The sequence below is a fragment of the Palaemon carinicauda genome, chromosome 10 (assembly GCF_036898095.1).
Source record: "Palaemon carinicauda isolate YSFRI2023 chromosome 10, ASM3689809v2, whole genome shotgun sequence".
Classification (NCBI taxonomy): domain Eukaryota; kingdom Metazoa; phylum Arthropoda; class Malacostraca; order Decapoda; family Palaemonidae; genus Palaemon; species Palaemon carinicauda.
The window spans coordinates 154,992,595-155,009,310 of record NC_090734.1 but is presented as its reverse complement, the minus strand read 5'-3'; the positions used below and the strand labels follow the sequence as shown (position 1 = coordinate 155,009,310).

At 43.5% G+C, this 16,716-nt stretch overlaps 2 protein-coding genes across 2 annotated transcripts in view; both read left to right on the top strand.

Annotated features, from left to right (window-relative positions):
- Positions 1 to 7,546, top strand: part of LOC137648890 (uncharacterized) — an 11,935-nt gene extending 4,389 nt beyond the window's left edge. Inside the window, exons 3-10 of the mRNA XM_068382066.1 lie at positions 334 to 456; positions 823 to 955; positions 1,240 to 1,444; positions 1,768 to 1,959; positions 2,160 to 2,356; positions 3,028 to 3,162; positions 3,846 to 3,978; positions 4,404 to 7,546. Of these exons, the coding sequence (XP_068238167.1) occupies positions 334 to 456; positions 823 to 955; positions 1,240 to 1,444; positions 1,768 to 1,959; positions 2,160 to 2,356; positions 3,028 to 3,162; positions 3,846 to 3,978; positions 4,404 to 6,290 (3,005 nt within the window). The 3' untranslated portion in view covers positions 6,291 to 7,546. The remainder of the gene's footprint in view (positions 1 to 333; positions 457 to 822; positions 956 to 1,239; positions 1,445 to 1,767; positions 1,960 to 2,159; positions 2,357 to 3,027; positions 3,163 to 3,845; positions 3,979 to 4,403) is intronic.
- Positions 7,547 to 9,677: 2,131 nt separating this feature from the next.
- Positions 9,678 to 16,716, top strand: part of LOC137648888 (E3 ubiquitin-protein ligase RNF13-like) — a 108,287-nt gene continuing 101,248 nt past the window's right edge. Inside the window, exon 1 of the mRNA XM_068382063.1 lies at positions 9,678 to 9,806. The gene's annotated coding sequence lies outside the window, so the exon portion shown is untranslated. The remainder of the gene's footprint in view (positions 9,807 to 16,716) is intronic.

Below are 16,716 nucleotides of genomic sequence, written 5' to 3'. Positions count from 1 at the left end.
TGCTTTTGGGTGGACCATGTCACAGATTTTAGGCTGGACACAGTCGCAGCTCTTGCATCTAATAGCTAAGGGGTTGAACGTGTCCTCTTCAATCCTGGCTTGGAACCAACCTGCGTGGATAAACAGCCAATGCAAAGCGATCTCTTTAGTAATGATGAGGCCATTTTAAATTCATTATCAACTTCTCTCTTTGAATGTCATTCAATTGGATATGATTTTTGGGCTCAGCCATGTCGTCCTGATGGAACCTTCCATCAGGACGACATGGCCATATCACCCAAAAATAGATTTTTCGCTTTGCTCAAAATCCGTTTACTCCCACTTTTCTCGTAGGTCAACCATCAACAACGACCGGCAGACCACAGCAAGAGAGTGAAAACAGAGAAGGGAACGCCAAGGGCTCTCCCCGCATCTGCGGTGTGTGTGGAGACAAAGCTAAAAGCATGCATTTTGGAGGCAAGTTTATCGAGATGTAACAGTGAAGAAGATAAGGGCTTGGGTTGCTTATATTTTTGTATATTTTCATTTACTATACATCATAATTTTTTTTTTGGAAAAGAACGGAACAGACAGGTCAACTGTTCAATAACAATTCAATAAATTACAAAGAAATAGAAGTATAAGATTGTAGATAAATAAAAATGCCTTTCAACATCCTCATAAATATAAAGAATTTTCATATTTTATGGTGGTAGTATTTATAGACAACGTGCAGCCCCAAATCTAAAAATAATTATTCTCCATGGAAGTATTTGCCAACTAACATGAAGAGGGCGGAGCTTATATCTTAGCATACAGTAAACCTTGATTGAAACCTCACAGGTCTGTCATGTGATTCTTGCAAGGCATTCTTCCGTCGAGCTGTTCACAACGATGCCTACGTCAATTTCACCTGTCCCTACGATGGAAATTGCGTCATCAATGTTGTCTCCAGAAAATGCTGTCAGTTTTGCAGGTTAGTTCCTCTTCAGGCTTTGATATTGTTCATCGCTTACCCTTGACAGGCAAAGATCCGTTTGATAGGTTTCTACAGAAATGTATAATCAGGAAGTTTCTGTTAAATATCATTTGCTAATTCAGAAATGTCATGGAATGTAACTTCAAAGATTTGAGCATCTATCTAGGTAAAGAAATTTGATAAGTGAAAACATCTTTTCAAGAACTTCATAATACTCTTAAGTGAATTTAAGTGATAGCGAGAAGCATGTAAATAGAAAAGCACCTCGCATTGACCTTCAGGTACAAAAAATGCACATCGATTGGCATGGAACGTGCCTGGGTTATGTCTGAGGAGGACCGAGCTCAGATGATGAAACAGCGCGAGGAGCGGAAATCAAAGAAGGCGACTCCCGAAGACAAAAAGAATCTAATCAAAACCTCGAAGAGAGAAATTCAGCCCTACGAACCTGACATGGGAGCCATGTTGGATTACATGACAGTCAAGGTATCAGTTAATTATAAAACTCTGTGGGTTAATACTTCTTTATCATTTTACTTTGTTAGGTTTTTAGATCAAAGAAACATAAAAAAAGGCAAGAGGTTGTGGTAATTACCATAAATAGTATTAAATTGAGTTGCTCTTTAGTATTCTTTGTACTTTTGGTATTTATACTACCTATTTACACTATCACGCTGTAACAAACCCTACTATTTCTTCAAATCTTAGTGTCATTACAACCCTTCTTAGAGTCACCATTTGATATACTCACTACTTCTTGAGTATGGTTCCTCAAATAGAAATAATTTGACATGCCAACTGTTTCACAGGAACGAGACGAGGTCGAACGAGCTGTCCTGAATTACCGTCGAGCGTATAGTGAGGTGCCCTATAGGAATGACCTGAAGGAACACAACGTGGGTAGGCCAAGCGTCCAGATCATCAACATGTTTACCACCGTAGTCCGACGGTTTGCTTACTTCGCCCGCTTCTTTCCCGAATTCTGTAATCTTCCTGCGCAGGTAAGGAAGGTAATAGAATGATATTAGGGATAATATTCATGAGAAAGATAATAGTTGATCTTATTATAGGTAGAGAAAAGCTAGTTAAACCAGTGATTACCCAGAATTATATCCATTTATCCTTACAGTATTTTTACTATAAAATGCTGAATTCTACTTCAGCCCTTAACAGTGATGAAGTTTCCACCTGACACTTGCAGGACCAAGGCTGTCTCCTACGCGGTGGCATTCTAGAGATGTCCCTCATCCGGGGCGTCCAGTCCTACGACACGGAGAATAACCGCTGGCCCAACACCAACCACCAGATGTACAAAGATGCTCCGATTTTACGCATTGAAGATATGAAGAAGTTGGTCAGTGGGGAACTCTATGAGATGCATATCAAATTCATCCACAGGTAAAAAAAGTTATCTTTATTTCAACAGAATTAGTCAAAAAAAAAAAAAAGTTGCGGGATTTAGGTCTCCACAGAGACGATTTACATCATTCTCCTCGGGCGACCATTAGCCAGCAGGGACTATCTCTAGTCCCCTCTAACCTCTCCCCCAGGCGCCACCCTTTAAGTAATCCCCCCCCCCCCCCCCGTAGAAGGTCACACGGTATTCGCGTCCCTAGTGGGGACCGAACTCATCATATGCAGTTTATTCTGCTTTATGAAGGAACACAGCTTGGATGAACCTAGTACCCAGAAACTTACATGGAAGATCCTTACTATTCTTGCGCACTTCCTAAATGCAAAGTATCATAGGCCTACTCGTAACGGTTTCAAAAATTCCTCCTCCTTGCAGCATGAAGGACCTTTTTTTTTTGATGAACCTAAAAACTAGGAACTTTCATGAAAATATTTTACCCACTTCCAATAGAATAAGCAATATTAATCATCTACACTATACTGAAAACGAGTTTTAAAAATCCTTTGTTCTTCCTGCACCATAAAAAGAACTCCTTTTTCGTGAAATTAAAACCCTGGACCTTACATGAAAGATATTAAAAGAAACTCTGGCAATTCTCAATCTGCAGTACTACGCTGAAGTCTATTTCATAAACTCCATCTCCTTCTTCTTGCAGTATGAAGGAACTCAATGTGGATGAGCCAGTGATGATGCTTCTGATGTTGATCGTCCTCTTCAGCAGCGAGAGGCCCGGTCTAGTGGCCGCTCCCGCCATTCAGGCTCATCAGGAACACTACCTCCACCTACTGAGGTAAGTCTGAACTCTTTTGAAAAATGTTTTACTACAGATATGTACCTTTCTTATAGACTTTTCATTTCCATAAAAGAAGTCTTGTATCGTTTATGGAAACCGCATAACGTATAAAGGATGCTTTTATCTAGAATTTGTAAGAAATATACCTTTTATAGACTTTTCATTGCCATAAACGAAGTCTTGTATCGTTCATGGAAACCTTTAAGTATAAAGAATGCTTTATTCCAGAACTTGTAACTCATCTAACATTTGAAAAGAAATATATATGCTCTCTTTTGAATAGGTTATTATAACACCTGTAATTTTCAAGATTGAATATTTTAATTAAAAAGATGATTTTGTCTTAGAATTATGTTACTTTCAACTTCAATGATATCTACCAAAAGTTGACTTAAGGTTGGTTACTAAATCACTTGATACGCCTACAATCTGAATGGAGGCTCATTTCAAGAGAGTGTTTGGTAATGTTGAAAGTAACAAATTTAGAAATAGAATTCTAACATTGTAATTAAACACAATTGATAGATATACCTTTGCCAACAATTTCTAAATAGAAGGAATGGTGTACAAAAAAACTAGGAGTAAATAATCAAACTCATCTTAGATTGTATAAAGTATAGGCCTATTCATAAGTAAAGTTGTAAGGAAGAAAACAAAACTATCAACTCCCTATGTAACAGGATATACATGGAATGGCGTTACGGAGAACACAACACAAGCATTCTCTACCCAAAGTTGCTTTACAAACTAACCGACCTTCGAGAATTGAACGACCAGCATACCGAGTACAATCTGAAACTTGCCAAACAAGAGGTATGCAAATAAAGTCATATTTTGCTCTTATGTCGAGTTTAGCCTTAATCATCCAGTTGACATTTTAGATAGAAACTGGTGAAATTGATATATTGAATAAACCATCACCAATTATGAGTTATTTCTTCTTCTTCTTCTTCTTCTTCTTCTTCTTCTTCTTCTTCTTCTTTGTCTACATCTTTTCCCACTTCTATGTTGGGTCGACGTTTCTGGTCTTTCTCCATCTACCTGTGTCCCACACCTCATCACCAGTTAATCCCTTTGATTGAAGGTCATCCTTGATACAGTCCACCCACCTTCGCTTTGGTCTCCCTCTCCTCGTTCCCTGTACCTCCATTTCCATTACTCTCCTCCCAATATACTGGTCAGTGAGTATAAAAATTGTGAGTTATTTTAATCTTTTAAAAGTCTCAATCTTGTTCCAGGTGGCCGAGATTCAAATGCAGTTGGGACGGCTTAATTTGAATCCTTACACAGAATGGCCGAACATTATGCAGATACAACAAAACTTTACCGCTGGAATGACCAATCCCCTTGCAACCTTGCCTGTGTCTGATGAACTGCTTACTCAGCAAACTGACAGTCAAATCAAGTCCAACAGCACAGCGATGCAAAACAAGACCCAGCAGCCATTGTCAAGTTTAAACCAAGGGAATTTGAATGCGACAGATCAAAATAAAGGTACGGCGATAACGACAAACCCAGGGTCCAACATTTCTGCAAACCCACTGGCATCCTTTGACTTTGATCAATTGGCCAATAACCCCAGTTTTCAGCGAATGATGATGCAGCAGTTCCAGAAATCTATCATGAATGTTTTGAGTGACGCAAATTTTGGCCTAGGGAACCTATTTCCTGATGGTCTAAGTCTGCAACAAACAGAAGTAGGCAACGACCCCCAGCAACTGCAGCAGCAGCAACAACAACAACAACTACAGCATCCTTCACAACAGATGCATCAGCAAGATCGTCATGCCACATCAATATTACCTTCCCAGCAAGTAAACTATCAAACACAGATACAACCTACATCACAGCAACAACAAGTTCAAAGACAGCAGCAACAGCCAAGTATGTCTGGGAAAATGGCAGATCCTAGTGATGATGTATCCCTTAGGCAGACTCCTACAGCACTCATGGCCCAGCTTGATCAGCTGCATTCTAGTCAGTCTTCTTGTTCGTTAAACACTCCTCAGCATTCTCAGGCCTTCCAGCAATTTGAGCAGCTTACAGGTGACGCTGGTAACTACAACTTATTTGGAGACCAGAGTCAACAAATGATGCAGCAGTATCATCAACATTTCCAGCAACAGCAACAATTCCACCAACAGCAACAGCTTCACCACCAACAGCAGATCCAGCAACAACAACAGCTCTCACAGCAGCAGATCCAGCAACAGCTCCCACAACAGCAAATCCAACAACAGTTAAAGGCCACACAACAGCAGCAGCATCTCATGGAACATCAACAATCAATGCAAGAAACTGTGACGGTTTTACCAAAGCAGGAACCCGTCACTCCTCCCCCAGGGTTCCTGCAAATGGTGTACCCGCCGGCAGGCAATCAATCTCCTCCCCTTTCGTCTCCCCAGGATCCTTTGCAGCAACAGTACCAATGCCATGCTCATCAGCAGAAACAACATCCTTCCCCTGTTGAGTCGTCTCCCGTCCAGTCGTGTCAAACACAGCAATATAACGCTCCAATCCAAGGGCAAGCAGGAGTTCCTACAAAGCGGAATTCATTGACAGATGCCAGTGGCCTCAGTCAGTTTCGAAATATGCTAGAAGAATTTACAACCCTGAATGATCCAGGCCACTTGGAACAAGTAAAGCAGATACTGGGACCCGATCTAGTAGCTTCCTTGCAACAGAAGCTGATAGCATCAAACAATGCACCATCTCAAAATCTATCCCATGCCCAACAACATACACCTTTCCAGCATACAGTAACACCTCAAATCCCTGTTACATCTACAGTGTCCCAACAATTGCACCACCAATCAGATCAGTCACAGCTCTACACATCTCAGAGTGGTTTGCAATATTTTCCTGGTGGAATGTACCCATCCCATCACACAACAGATACACCTTTCACTGTCTGTAGTTCTAATTACTCGCCAAGCTCGTCATCCCATACCATCACATCACCAGCAAATTTTGCTAGCGTTTGTCACAGCCAGCACCACAATACAGGGGCAGCTTTAATGGCTAACACAGTACAACAGCCGGCAGCTTCATTCCACACAGAAGAAAGCAGTGCAGTTATGTTTCAGTACCCAGGTGGGTTGAACATCACCCCATCGCCGAATTAGTTCATGTCAGTGATTGGAGGCCCTGCAAGGTTATGAAATTAACATGTGCTCATTTTTATTTCTTTGGCTTTTTGGTCATCATTATACCTGTATCAACAGTGGTCTGATTACTTTCGTAGAGGTCCATATCTTTACAGATGGTTTCAAATTATTAGAACCTAGATACGTGTCTACTGTAGGCTCTAGAGCCTTTAAATATGCGGCTCAGAAACTATACAATAGGCTCCCACGAGACATCCGAATAATTGAAGATATTAGGGCTTTCGAGAGGAAACTGAAGACTTTGTTCTTCTGCGAGTGTTTTGACAGTGATGATCAAACAGTAAGCGAGCAATACGCAATGTGAAATGTTAAATACTCCCGAATGAACATCATAAAGCGACTGTGGAGGTCCCCTGCTGTACAGGACCAGACAAGAGGCCCTTAAAGCAAGTAAAGATTGGCCCCTGTTTATACCCACAAAGTATGCGGTCCATTGTCTAGATGAGATGCTCACATGAGCACTCAGACGGGGTTGTAGCAGACCCCACTTATATAGATTGTCTCCAGTCCCTCCAACGCTAACATTTTGGTAAAATTGGACAAAAACACTGACGGCTGAATATAGAATTTTAGGTAGAGGCAAGAAATACCTTTGTTTATATTTCGTAATATCATTTGCTACATATTAATTAATTGAACACTATACGAAACTGGAAAAATATTCAGCCATTCTTAATGTCTTTGAAGTGTAGGCCTTGTGTTTACTACAATATGTTACAAATCATCCTTTTTTTTCATTTATTAACGATTCATTTGCTGAACCAAAAGCTGATGATAAGGATATATGGAGCCAGGCTTCTAAATATATCTATTTCATAGACTTTTTAGAAGAATTGCTGTACACACACAAACACACACACATATACACACACAAGATCAAAATATATATCAAAACGCCCGTTTTCTCTTAAAATCCAGTGACCGCGGGAGCCCACAATACTGATAATTCAATTTGAAAAAACACTAAGATTTCGTCTTACCTTGACATTGCTAAACCATCTAGAGATGGAAGAAATTAGTCGAGATTATAAAGTACTTTTTTATGTGTCTACGAGGTACAGAAGTTCACAGCGATACTACAAATCATCTCTTCTACAACGCTGTCCAAAATGTTTAACTTTTCACCTAGTATAGAAAACGACTCTAAAAAAACTAGTGTTTACTACCAACTGTGATATTTATCATGTTTTTTTTTTTACCACTGTACATATTTTATGCCAATAAATCTATACGAATGATCATTGTTTATCAGTCTTCTCCCAGTATATAGGCCTATGATAACATTTAAAGGTTAAAAGTGTCTAGTTTCAGTTTTATCAGAATAGATACTCACCAGAACGTCAGCCGGGCGAGTCCAACACCCCACTGTTGCGCTCAACCATAGCAGTGGCCTCCCCCAGTAAACAGCTTAAACTCAAAGTCTCGTGCTGGGATCGATCTGCTGCCATACGAATGCTAGGCGAACATGTTAATTATTATTATTATTATTATTATTATTATTATTATTATTATTATTATTATTATTATTATTATTATTATTATCTAAGCTACAATCCCAGTTAGAAAAGAAGGATACTATAAGCCTAAAGGCTTCTACAGGGAAAAATAGCCCAGTGAAGAAAAGAAATAAGGAAATAAATAAACTATATGAGAAGTAATGAATAATTTAAATATAATATTTTAAAAACAGTAACGTTTAAACACATACAAAGTTAGGTCTATAGCTTTCCAATAGACAGCCCAAAACTTGTTTTTAGATGATTCTATGATGTAAATTTGACAATTAACAAATTTGAAAATGGTTTGTATTTTTCCTAACGATACAAATCTTAAGCTCTTTATACAAATATGCCCCACACACCCCTCTCCCCTAACTTAGGACCAGGGAAGACCAGACAATAGCGGCTGATGACTCAGAAGGCGAATCAGTACTTGCCACACTTGTCTGACTTGTGGCCAAATACGGGCTCTTGCAATATGCACTTGCTGTCAAATTCATGAGGTATTACGACTGAATCAGTAATCAAAATAAATCATGATTTTTTTTTTTAATGTGTAGCCTAGGCTGAACAATGCTAAGTGCTTTTAGGCCTATGGCCTAATTGCACTAGAATGACTTTGTTTTTGCGTGCAAAAAAAAAAAAATTTCACAGAGGTTAAGATGAGACTCTGGGCAGTAATATTGTGTAATTATGTCAGCCTTCCTCAATAAGCCTACCTCCTCGCTATAGTCCTACCTTAGATCATCCAAAAAATCAAGAGAGTTTGATGTCTTTAAATGACCAATTTGGTAAATATTCCTACACATTTATAACAAAAACTGACTTGTAGTTATAAAGAGCATACAGTTGGGCTTATAGCATCTTGCATTTCCAATTAGGCTTGTAGCTTGGCTAGTAATAATAATAATAATAATAATGATAATAATAATAATAATTATTATTATTATTATTATTATTAGTAGTAGTAGTAGTAGTAGTAGTAGTAGTAGTAATAGTAGTAGTATTAGGTCAATGGTTAAATTCATCAGTGTCAGAATGAAAGGATAATATGAAAGCTAAATTATAGAGTATTTTGACTGGCAAAGTATTTGAGAGAGAGAGAGAGAGAGAGAGAGAGAGAGAGAGAGAGAGAGAGAGAGAGAGAGAGAGAGAGAGAGAGAGAGAGAGAGACTGGACTATTTAGAAGAAAATATGGACTTTGGAACCCTGAACCCTTTTCATACATACATTACCAGCCAGTCATGTGAGCTTAGATAATGAAGCCTTTACGGCACAAACATGCCTACAGAACATTAAACAGTTAATACCCAACGATCAATTATGTAAATATAAGTTTCTTTTGATAATTAAAGTGAAATATCATCGTATAATATTAAAAAGAAGGACATTAGCTATTTACAACTAGCAAAAATAATTGTCCTAATTCTGTTGTATCGCCTTTGTCCGAGAACTTTTTATAGACAACCAACTTTGTTCTATTCCTGTCTCGGTTTTAAAAATCTAATATTTAAAGGGTTTCTTTTGAATATATATTAATAAACGACATTAAAAGTTATCATTTTATTTTAACGAATTAAATTAGATATATAAATATATCCTGTATAAGAATTATTTATAACTTTTTTTTCGTTTTTAAGTTTCATGACATTGTTGCATCAGTTTCGGACAATGGTGTTTGTGTTCCGTGTTATGTTGTGGGTATTCTGATAAGGAATTTTTCAAATAATATAATTTTTATATATAAATTAGCATAATTAAAGTCTTTATATTATTAAATTAATGCTATTATCTTAACATCAGTCATAAAAAAACACTTATTGATCACAGTATATATATTTATATCTTCAAAATCAAGATCACAACACGGATGTAATTTTCAAGGCTGTAAATGCGCAGTGCGAAGTTAAAAGGATCGGACAATTGTTTATATTGTTCTCCAATTTGATAAAATCAATCGTATTATGAATTTCAGGTATGAAACTGATTGTCTCTTTTGTTTCAGGGTGTTTACCACTTTTTTCAGAGTGTTTACCACTTTGGGAAGGTATTTTGTTTATCAATATAAGACATTTTATAGTGGATAAAGGTTTTTTCTCGACGAGGTCAGTTTCCCGAGTGAAGTTCCTGATTTTATTTTTAATTTATTATGTTCTGTGGCTTGATTTAAGATATCTATTAATAGAATTTGGTTGTAAGATTTATATTGTTTTATATGATGTACTTTTTATAGACAATTATAAATTTAATAACTATAAATACGACTTCCAGGCTAAAATTCTCCGGCAGACCAAAATTTGTTCCCTGTCTTGCCTAACATTCATCTACCGTATTTTATTTTATATATATAATTATAGTTAAATGTATTATATATTAATTTATTATTTAAATGGCATAACTGCAATGTTTTTTTTCTATAGTAGCTACAATTCAACATTTCAGTGACAATATTTTATAGCAGGTTAGTTAGAATATATATTATTCCATTGAAGCGTTTATAGATCGACATAGACAGTCATAGAAAGTTTTTAAATCCATATTTTTCATATTTTAGATGTTCTGAAGTTTTAGATGCTATAACTGAAAAGCCACATTTAACTCCACCTTACTTAAGGTTCCCCACCTAACCTATCCTAGGAGCCGTATCCTTACTTATTTATCTACCGTTGGGGGCTACGCAATCGGCAACTTCCCCTTGGGGCTATGTCCTCGGTAACTCCGCCATGGACTGCTGTGTCCTTAGGTTACCCTTAGATTAAGTCTTAAAACTGCATTTGCATCTTAGGTAATGTTATAGCCTCTGTACCATGGTCTTACACTATTCTTTTTTTTTTTTTCTTTTCCTTACTGGGCTATTTTCCCTGTTGGAGCTCTTGGGCTTATAGCATCCTACATTTCCAACATGGGTCGTAGCTTAGCAAGTAAGGATGATAATAATGGGCTTCACTGCTGAAAATTGTGTTCAGACACATCTCCTATCCTAACCTGCCTATAATACTTGAAAAACCAGTTTTATTATAGTTACGGACAGAAAAAGCTAGTAGGTTGGCCAGGGCATCAGCCACCCGTTGAGATACTACCGCTAGAGAGTTATGGGTCCTTTGAGTGGCCAGATAGTATAACATTGGATCCTTCTCTCTGGTTACGGTTCATTTTCCCTTTACCTACATATACACCAAATAGTCTTGCCTATTCTTTACATATTCTCCTCTGTACTTAAACACCTGACAACACTGAGATTACCAAACAAGTCTTCTCTCAAGGGGTTACTGGACTGTAATTGTTCAGTGGCTCCTTTCCTCTTTGTAAGGATAGAAGAGACTCTTTAGCTTTGGTAAGCAGCTCTTGTAGGAGAAGGACACTCCAAAATCAAACCATTGTTCTCTAGTCTTGGGTAGTGCCATAGCCTCTGTACCATGGTCTTCCACTGTCTTTGGTTAGAGTTTTCTTGGATTAGGGTACATTTAAGCACACTATTCTATCTTACTTCTCTTTCGCTTGGTTTGTTAAAGGTTTATAGCTTATATAGGAAATATTTATTTTAATGTTGTTACTCTACTGTTCTTGAAATATTTTATTTGTCATAGTTTCCTTTTCTCACTGGGCTATTTTCCCTGTTGGGTCCCCTGGTCCGTTTTCGTCGAAAATTACACTTTTTTTTTTTTTTTTTTTTTTTTTTTTTTTTTTTTTTTTTTTTTGCTGCAAATAAAAACTTAATTATCTAAGATATAATAATCAATGGGTTTAGTGAGCACAGCTCAGCGTGTACTAGGAGCTTGAAGCTTTTCTTTTCCGAGAGTGAAGATCTAACAGGCTTTCTGTTTATTTTCTGTTAAATTGTAGGTCAAATTTTGTGAAAGCACATTATTTACTACAGGAAAAACTTTTTTTCTGTTCAAAATGTTCCGTCCATAACTACAATTTGTTCCGACACAAATACTCACCGAGAACTACTTTTCTTTGGAGTCACTTGGTGATCTCTCTCAATCTCGACCAAGGTTTTCCCGCCGTTACCCCCCTTACCCCGCTCTATATAGGTTTACCCCCGCCGCCAGAGAATGCGCCCTGAGGGCAGGATTAGGGCAGGTCACTGCCTCTCTGGGTCAGCATCGCCATTAAGTTCTTGGTCGTGAGCTGTAAAACTTCTCGCTCTCTCGCTCTCTCGATCCTTTGGCGCGTTTGTGATTCCACGTGTTTCCAGTGTGGGGACTTGTGTTTTTCTTGCGTAGTGCGTTATTCGCAAGTGTTACAGTGCGTTCTCCCTGCGTATATCCCAGTGTACTTATAACTCGCTAGTGTTGGCCCTTCGTGTGCGAACGATGGAGCATGTGCGTCGTTGCCCTGGTCCTAGAGCCGGAAAGTCGTGTGGGGCTTTCCTCTCTAAACCAGAAGTAGACCCTCACTCCCTTTGTTCCACGTGTAGGGGGAAAGTTTGCTCCTCCGCGGACACGTGTCCGGAGTGCGTAAGCTGGGATGATATACAGTGGGTACGCTATGGTACCAAAAAGAAGAAGTCTTCTAAGCGTTCCCCCAGAAAAGTTAGTGGCGTTTCTTCGTTACCGTCGGCCAGTGATCGGTCCGACGAAGCCTCGGCTTCTCCGTCTCCTTTGCAGAGGAGAGGGCAGCAAGCCCCCAGTGTTGTGATTAGTCATAGCGTTCTTCCCGGTGAACCCAGTGTGAGGGAAGAACCAGGGGCAGGCCCCTCTAGAGATAACGGAGGGTCCGGTAGTGCTTCTGGTGAATCAGGCCTCGTGCAGGGGACCACGCGTCCTCAGAAGACCCCGTATGGGACAGTGTTGTTATTTCAGAGTCTCCCCCGCCCTCGTGGGCCGGTGCGTCGGGCTCTCCCCCGCCAGAGGACAGCCACGCTAGAGTTCGCCGCCCGAGTAGCAATGCCTTCGGGTGGAAGTTGCCGAAAACACCGGGGAGGTCACCGCTAAGAATGGACGTGACCCTGGACCCCTGGCCCCCTGGCATAGATAGAGTAGACTCAGTGCCGACGATCTCCACAGCGGTCCCTGAAGACTTCCTCCAACATCCAATCTCGGACGTCCGACGGCGAAGAGCTTCCCCCACGCATCACGCGGGCAGCCGTTACACGAGGAAAGTGGCGCCCTCGGACTCGTCAGAGATAGATTCATCCTCCGGGGGAGAAGTCAGGGAGAAACGGCGCGGGAAGAGAGAGCGGTCCGAAAGCGATCGTTCCCGCTCCAGGTCAAGGTCGCGACATAGCAGGAAGCGCCCCCGCTCTCACTCCCGTAAGTATAGGAGAGATGCCTCTCCCGGTGGCGCTTGGGTCTACGTCCCTTCAGGAGAGTCCAAGAGGCTCCACTCTCCAGACTCTCGTTCCAGTGAACGAGCGTCTAGGCTGCCGCTCCCTACGCACAGCCTAGAACCGCTCGACCTGCCACGCAGGAAAGACCTCGCTCAGAAGCATAAGTCCTCGAGGCCTCTGGTTCACCCCGCCCAGCGGGGGGAAACGCGTTTCTTTGAAGGCAGCCTGACCGAACCAGCCCAGCTGGTGCGGTCATCGAGCAAGAAGGATCGGTTCCCGTTGTCGGGTCAGCCCACCGGGACCGTGACTTCGGCTTCCAGAGCCTTGGGGCAACCGAGGGCCCTCCCTGAGCCGGTGGCACCCGCCTTGCGGCGAGATCCTCCCCCCTACGGAGCTCCCTACGGTTACGGGTCGACCTCCCTGGACCCAAGAGGAGGACGACCGGTCTACCGTTCAAGCAACCCGGCACCCCCACGCCAGGCCGAGGCCTCGGCTGACGGAGGCGAAGCTCCCCCGTCGGAGGACTCCGCATACAGAAGGGTGGTGGGTCTCATCAGGAGGCTCTATGGGATCGCAGAACCCTCGACACCTAAGGTGAATTCCTGGAGGTCAAGCCTCCTGAGATTCACGCATCACGACGCCCTTCCGAAGTCCTCCCTGGCCCTTCCTCTTGCCCCAGACCTAGTACTGGGACAAGAGTACATAGATAACTTGGTGACCAGCAATGCGGAGGCCCCCAAGTTCCAGAGTGCCTCGAAACTGCTCCAGGGCCTCAAGACGCAAGGGAAGGTGTACATTCCTGAAGGGCGGCGCCCAGGCCCCTGTAAAGTGGAACCGGCCTTAGACATCCTGGGACAAGGAGGCTCGGACGAAAGGGCCTCTTCAGCCCCAGTTTCCTTCTCGCCTACAGAAGCCGCCATGATGGAGGAGATGTCGAGGGACCTGGTGAACGTCTCCTCATGGCTGGACTGGTGGGCCTCCACGTTGGTGAACGTGCAAGCCTCCATCGACCCCGAAGATCCAGAGCAGCAGAGTCTCCTGACGGACCTTCTCACCTCCGGGGGGAAAACTCTCAAGTTTCTGGCGTACCAAGCACTCGCCTTGACGGCCAACTGGGTACTTAGGAAACGTGACACAGTTCTCTCTAAGTTGTCGAAGAAGATCCCGGACAGGGAGGCCCGAGCTGTGCGTAGCCTACCCTTGGGGAGTAAGTCTCTGTTCCCTTTAAAGAAACTGGAAGTTCTAATGGAGAAGGTGTCCAAGAGGAGAGAGGCCAACGTCCCCAGACAAGCGTCTTCCAGAAGGCCGCCATACAGGAGATCAGCCTCGGATAGCGCCGTGACTCCTCAGGCCGCCCCCAGCTCTTCGAGGAGGGACGCGCCTTCCTCCTCCTGGACAACAACTCCGCAGCCCTCCCGCAGAGGAGCACCAGCTTCTGCCAGCTCCTTCAGGTCGGGTTACTCCGCCTCGAAGAGAGGCAGATCAGGCCGCCCCTCTAGGAGAAGGTAGAGGGAGAGGTCCCCTACTCCCGCCCAAGCCTCGGGTTGGGGGATGCCTCAGACCTCATTGGCAAGCATGGAAAACACAAGGGGCGGATCCTTGGACGGTGTCCGTCCTGAAAGAAGGCTACAGGCTCCCCTTCATAGCGGACCCACCCCCTCTTATTCCAGCCAGCCAGACAGAATGGTTGGCCCCCAGGGACCCGATGAAAAGGGCCACCCTTCAAGGAGAGGTTTCCTCCATGTTAGAGAAGGGGGCCATGGAAGAAGTCTTTCTCCCAGGCCCGGGCTTCTACAGCTGCCTGTTCCTGGTAGAGAAAGCAATGGGGGGGGGGTGGAGACCCGTGATAGACCTGTCGGCCCTCAACAAGTTCGTCAAGAAGACGGACTTCAAGATGGACACCCCGAAATCCGTCCTGATGTCCTCGAGGGAGAAAGATTACATGATGACGGTCGACCTCAAGGACGCATACTTCCAGATCCCTGTCCACCCGTCGAGTCGGAAGTTCCTCCGGGTAAAATGGGGTTCCCAGATCCTGCAGTTCAAGACCCTTTGCTTCGGCCTGTCGACGGCCCCTCAAGTGTTCACTAGGGTCTTCGCGACAGTCTCAGTGTGGGCTCACGAACGAGGTATCCGTCTCATCAGATACCTAGACGACTGGTTGCTCCTTTCCAACTCAAAGGCCCTCTTGGAGGAGCAAGGGAGAAACCTCCTCCAGTTCTGCAGGAATCTGGGAATCATAATCAATCTGGAAAAATCGAACTTAACGCCATCCAACAGAATGGGATACTTGGGGATGAAGTTGGACACCGTGCAGGGGAAGGTCTTCCCCTCGGAAGACAGGATACGGAACCTCAATCACATCATTCAGCCGTTCCTGTCAGAACATTCCAGGAGGGCGAAGGACTGGCAGAGACTGATAGGTCACCTGGTCTCATTAGAGAAACTGGTTCCCCAAGGGAAGATGCGGCTCAGACCCGTGCAATGGAACCTCAAGGGCCTCTGGTCCCAGACAGGCGCTCAGAAGGCGTTGATTCCTATCCTTCCAGACACGAGAACAGCCCTAGAATGGTGGCACTGCCAGTCGAACTCCCTCAAGGTGATGCCCCTCGGGTCCTGTCCCCCCGAGTACCTCCTGTTCACAGACGCCTCCAACCTAGGGTGGGGAGCCCACCTTCGGGAGGAGATAGCAAGCGGTACCTGGTCGGAGAGCGAAAAGCATCTCCACATCAACGTCCTAGAGCTAAAAGCAGTCCAGAAGGCATGTCTGCACTTTGCAAGTCGGTTGAGGGGAAACACCGTGGCCTTAATGTGCGACAACGCCACGGTGGTAGCCTACATAAAGAAGCAAGGGGGCATGAGATCGAAGGAACTGTGCGACCTCACCATAAGCATCCTGCATTGGGCGGACGAGCAGCAGGTGGTACTGCTAGCAAGGTTCATCCCCGGGAAGAGAAACGTGCTAGCCGACGGCCTCAGCAGAATGGGTCAGATAGTGGGGACAGAGTGGTCCCTACACCCGGAAGTAGCCAGACTCATCATTCAACGCTGGGGCTCCCCGGTGATGGACCTCTTTGCAACAAAGCTCAACGCCAAACTACCGGTCTATTGCTCCCCGGTACCAGACCAAAGAGCAGCCCTAGAAGACGCCTTCCAGCACAAGTGGGACAACTTGGACGTGTACGCTTTCCCCCCCTTCACGCTGATAAGGCAGGTACTCAACAGAATAAGAGCCTCCCAAAACCTAAGGATGACTTTGGTAGCGCCCTGGTGGCCGGAGAGAGAGTGGTTCGCGGATTTAAAAGGCCTGGCAAGCCAACCACCTTGGCCTCTGCCCGCCAGGTCAGACCTGCTGCATCAACCTCACTTCCTCAAGTTCCACGACAACCCTCTCTCTCTTCGCCTTCACGCCTGGAGACTATCGAGCGACTCTTGAAGAAGGAGGGGTACTCCTCCTCCACAGCTAAGAGGATGTCCCTATACCTAAGAAAATCCTCTACCGTGGTATACCAGGCGAAGTGGGCCGCCTTTACGAAGTGGTGCTCGGAGAAACACATAAGACCTCTTAAAGCTTCGGTCCCGGACATAGCTGAGTTTCTCGTGTACCTTA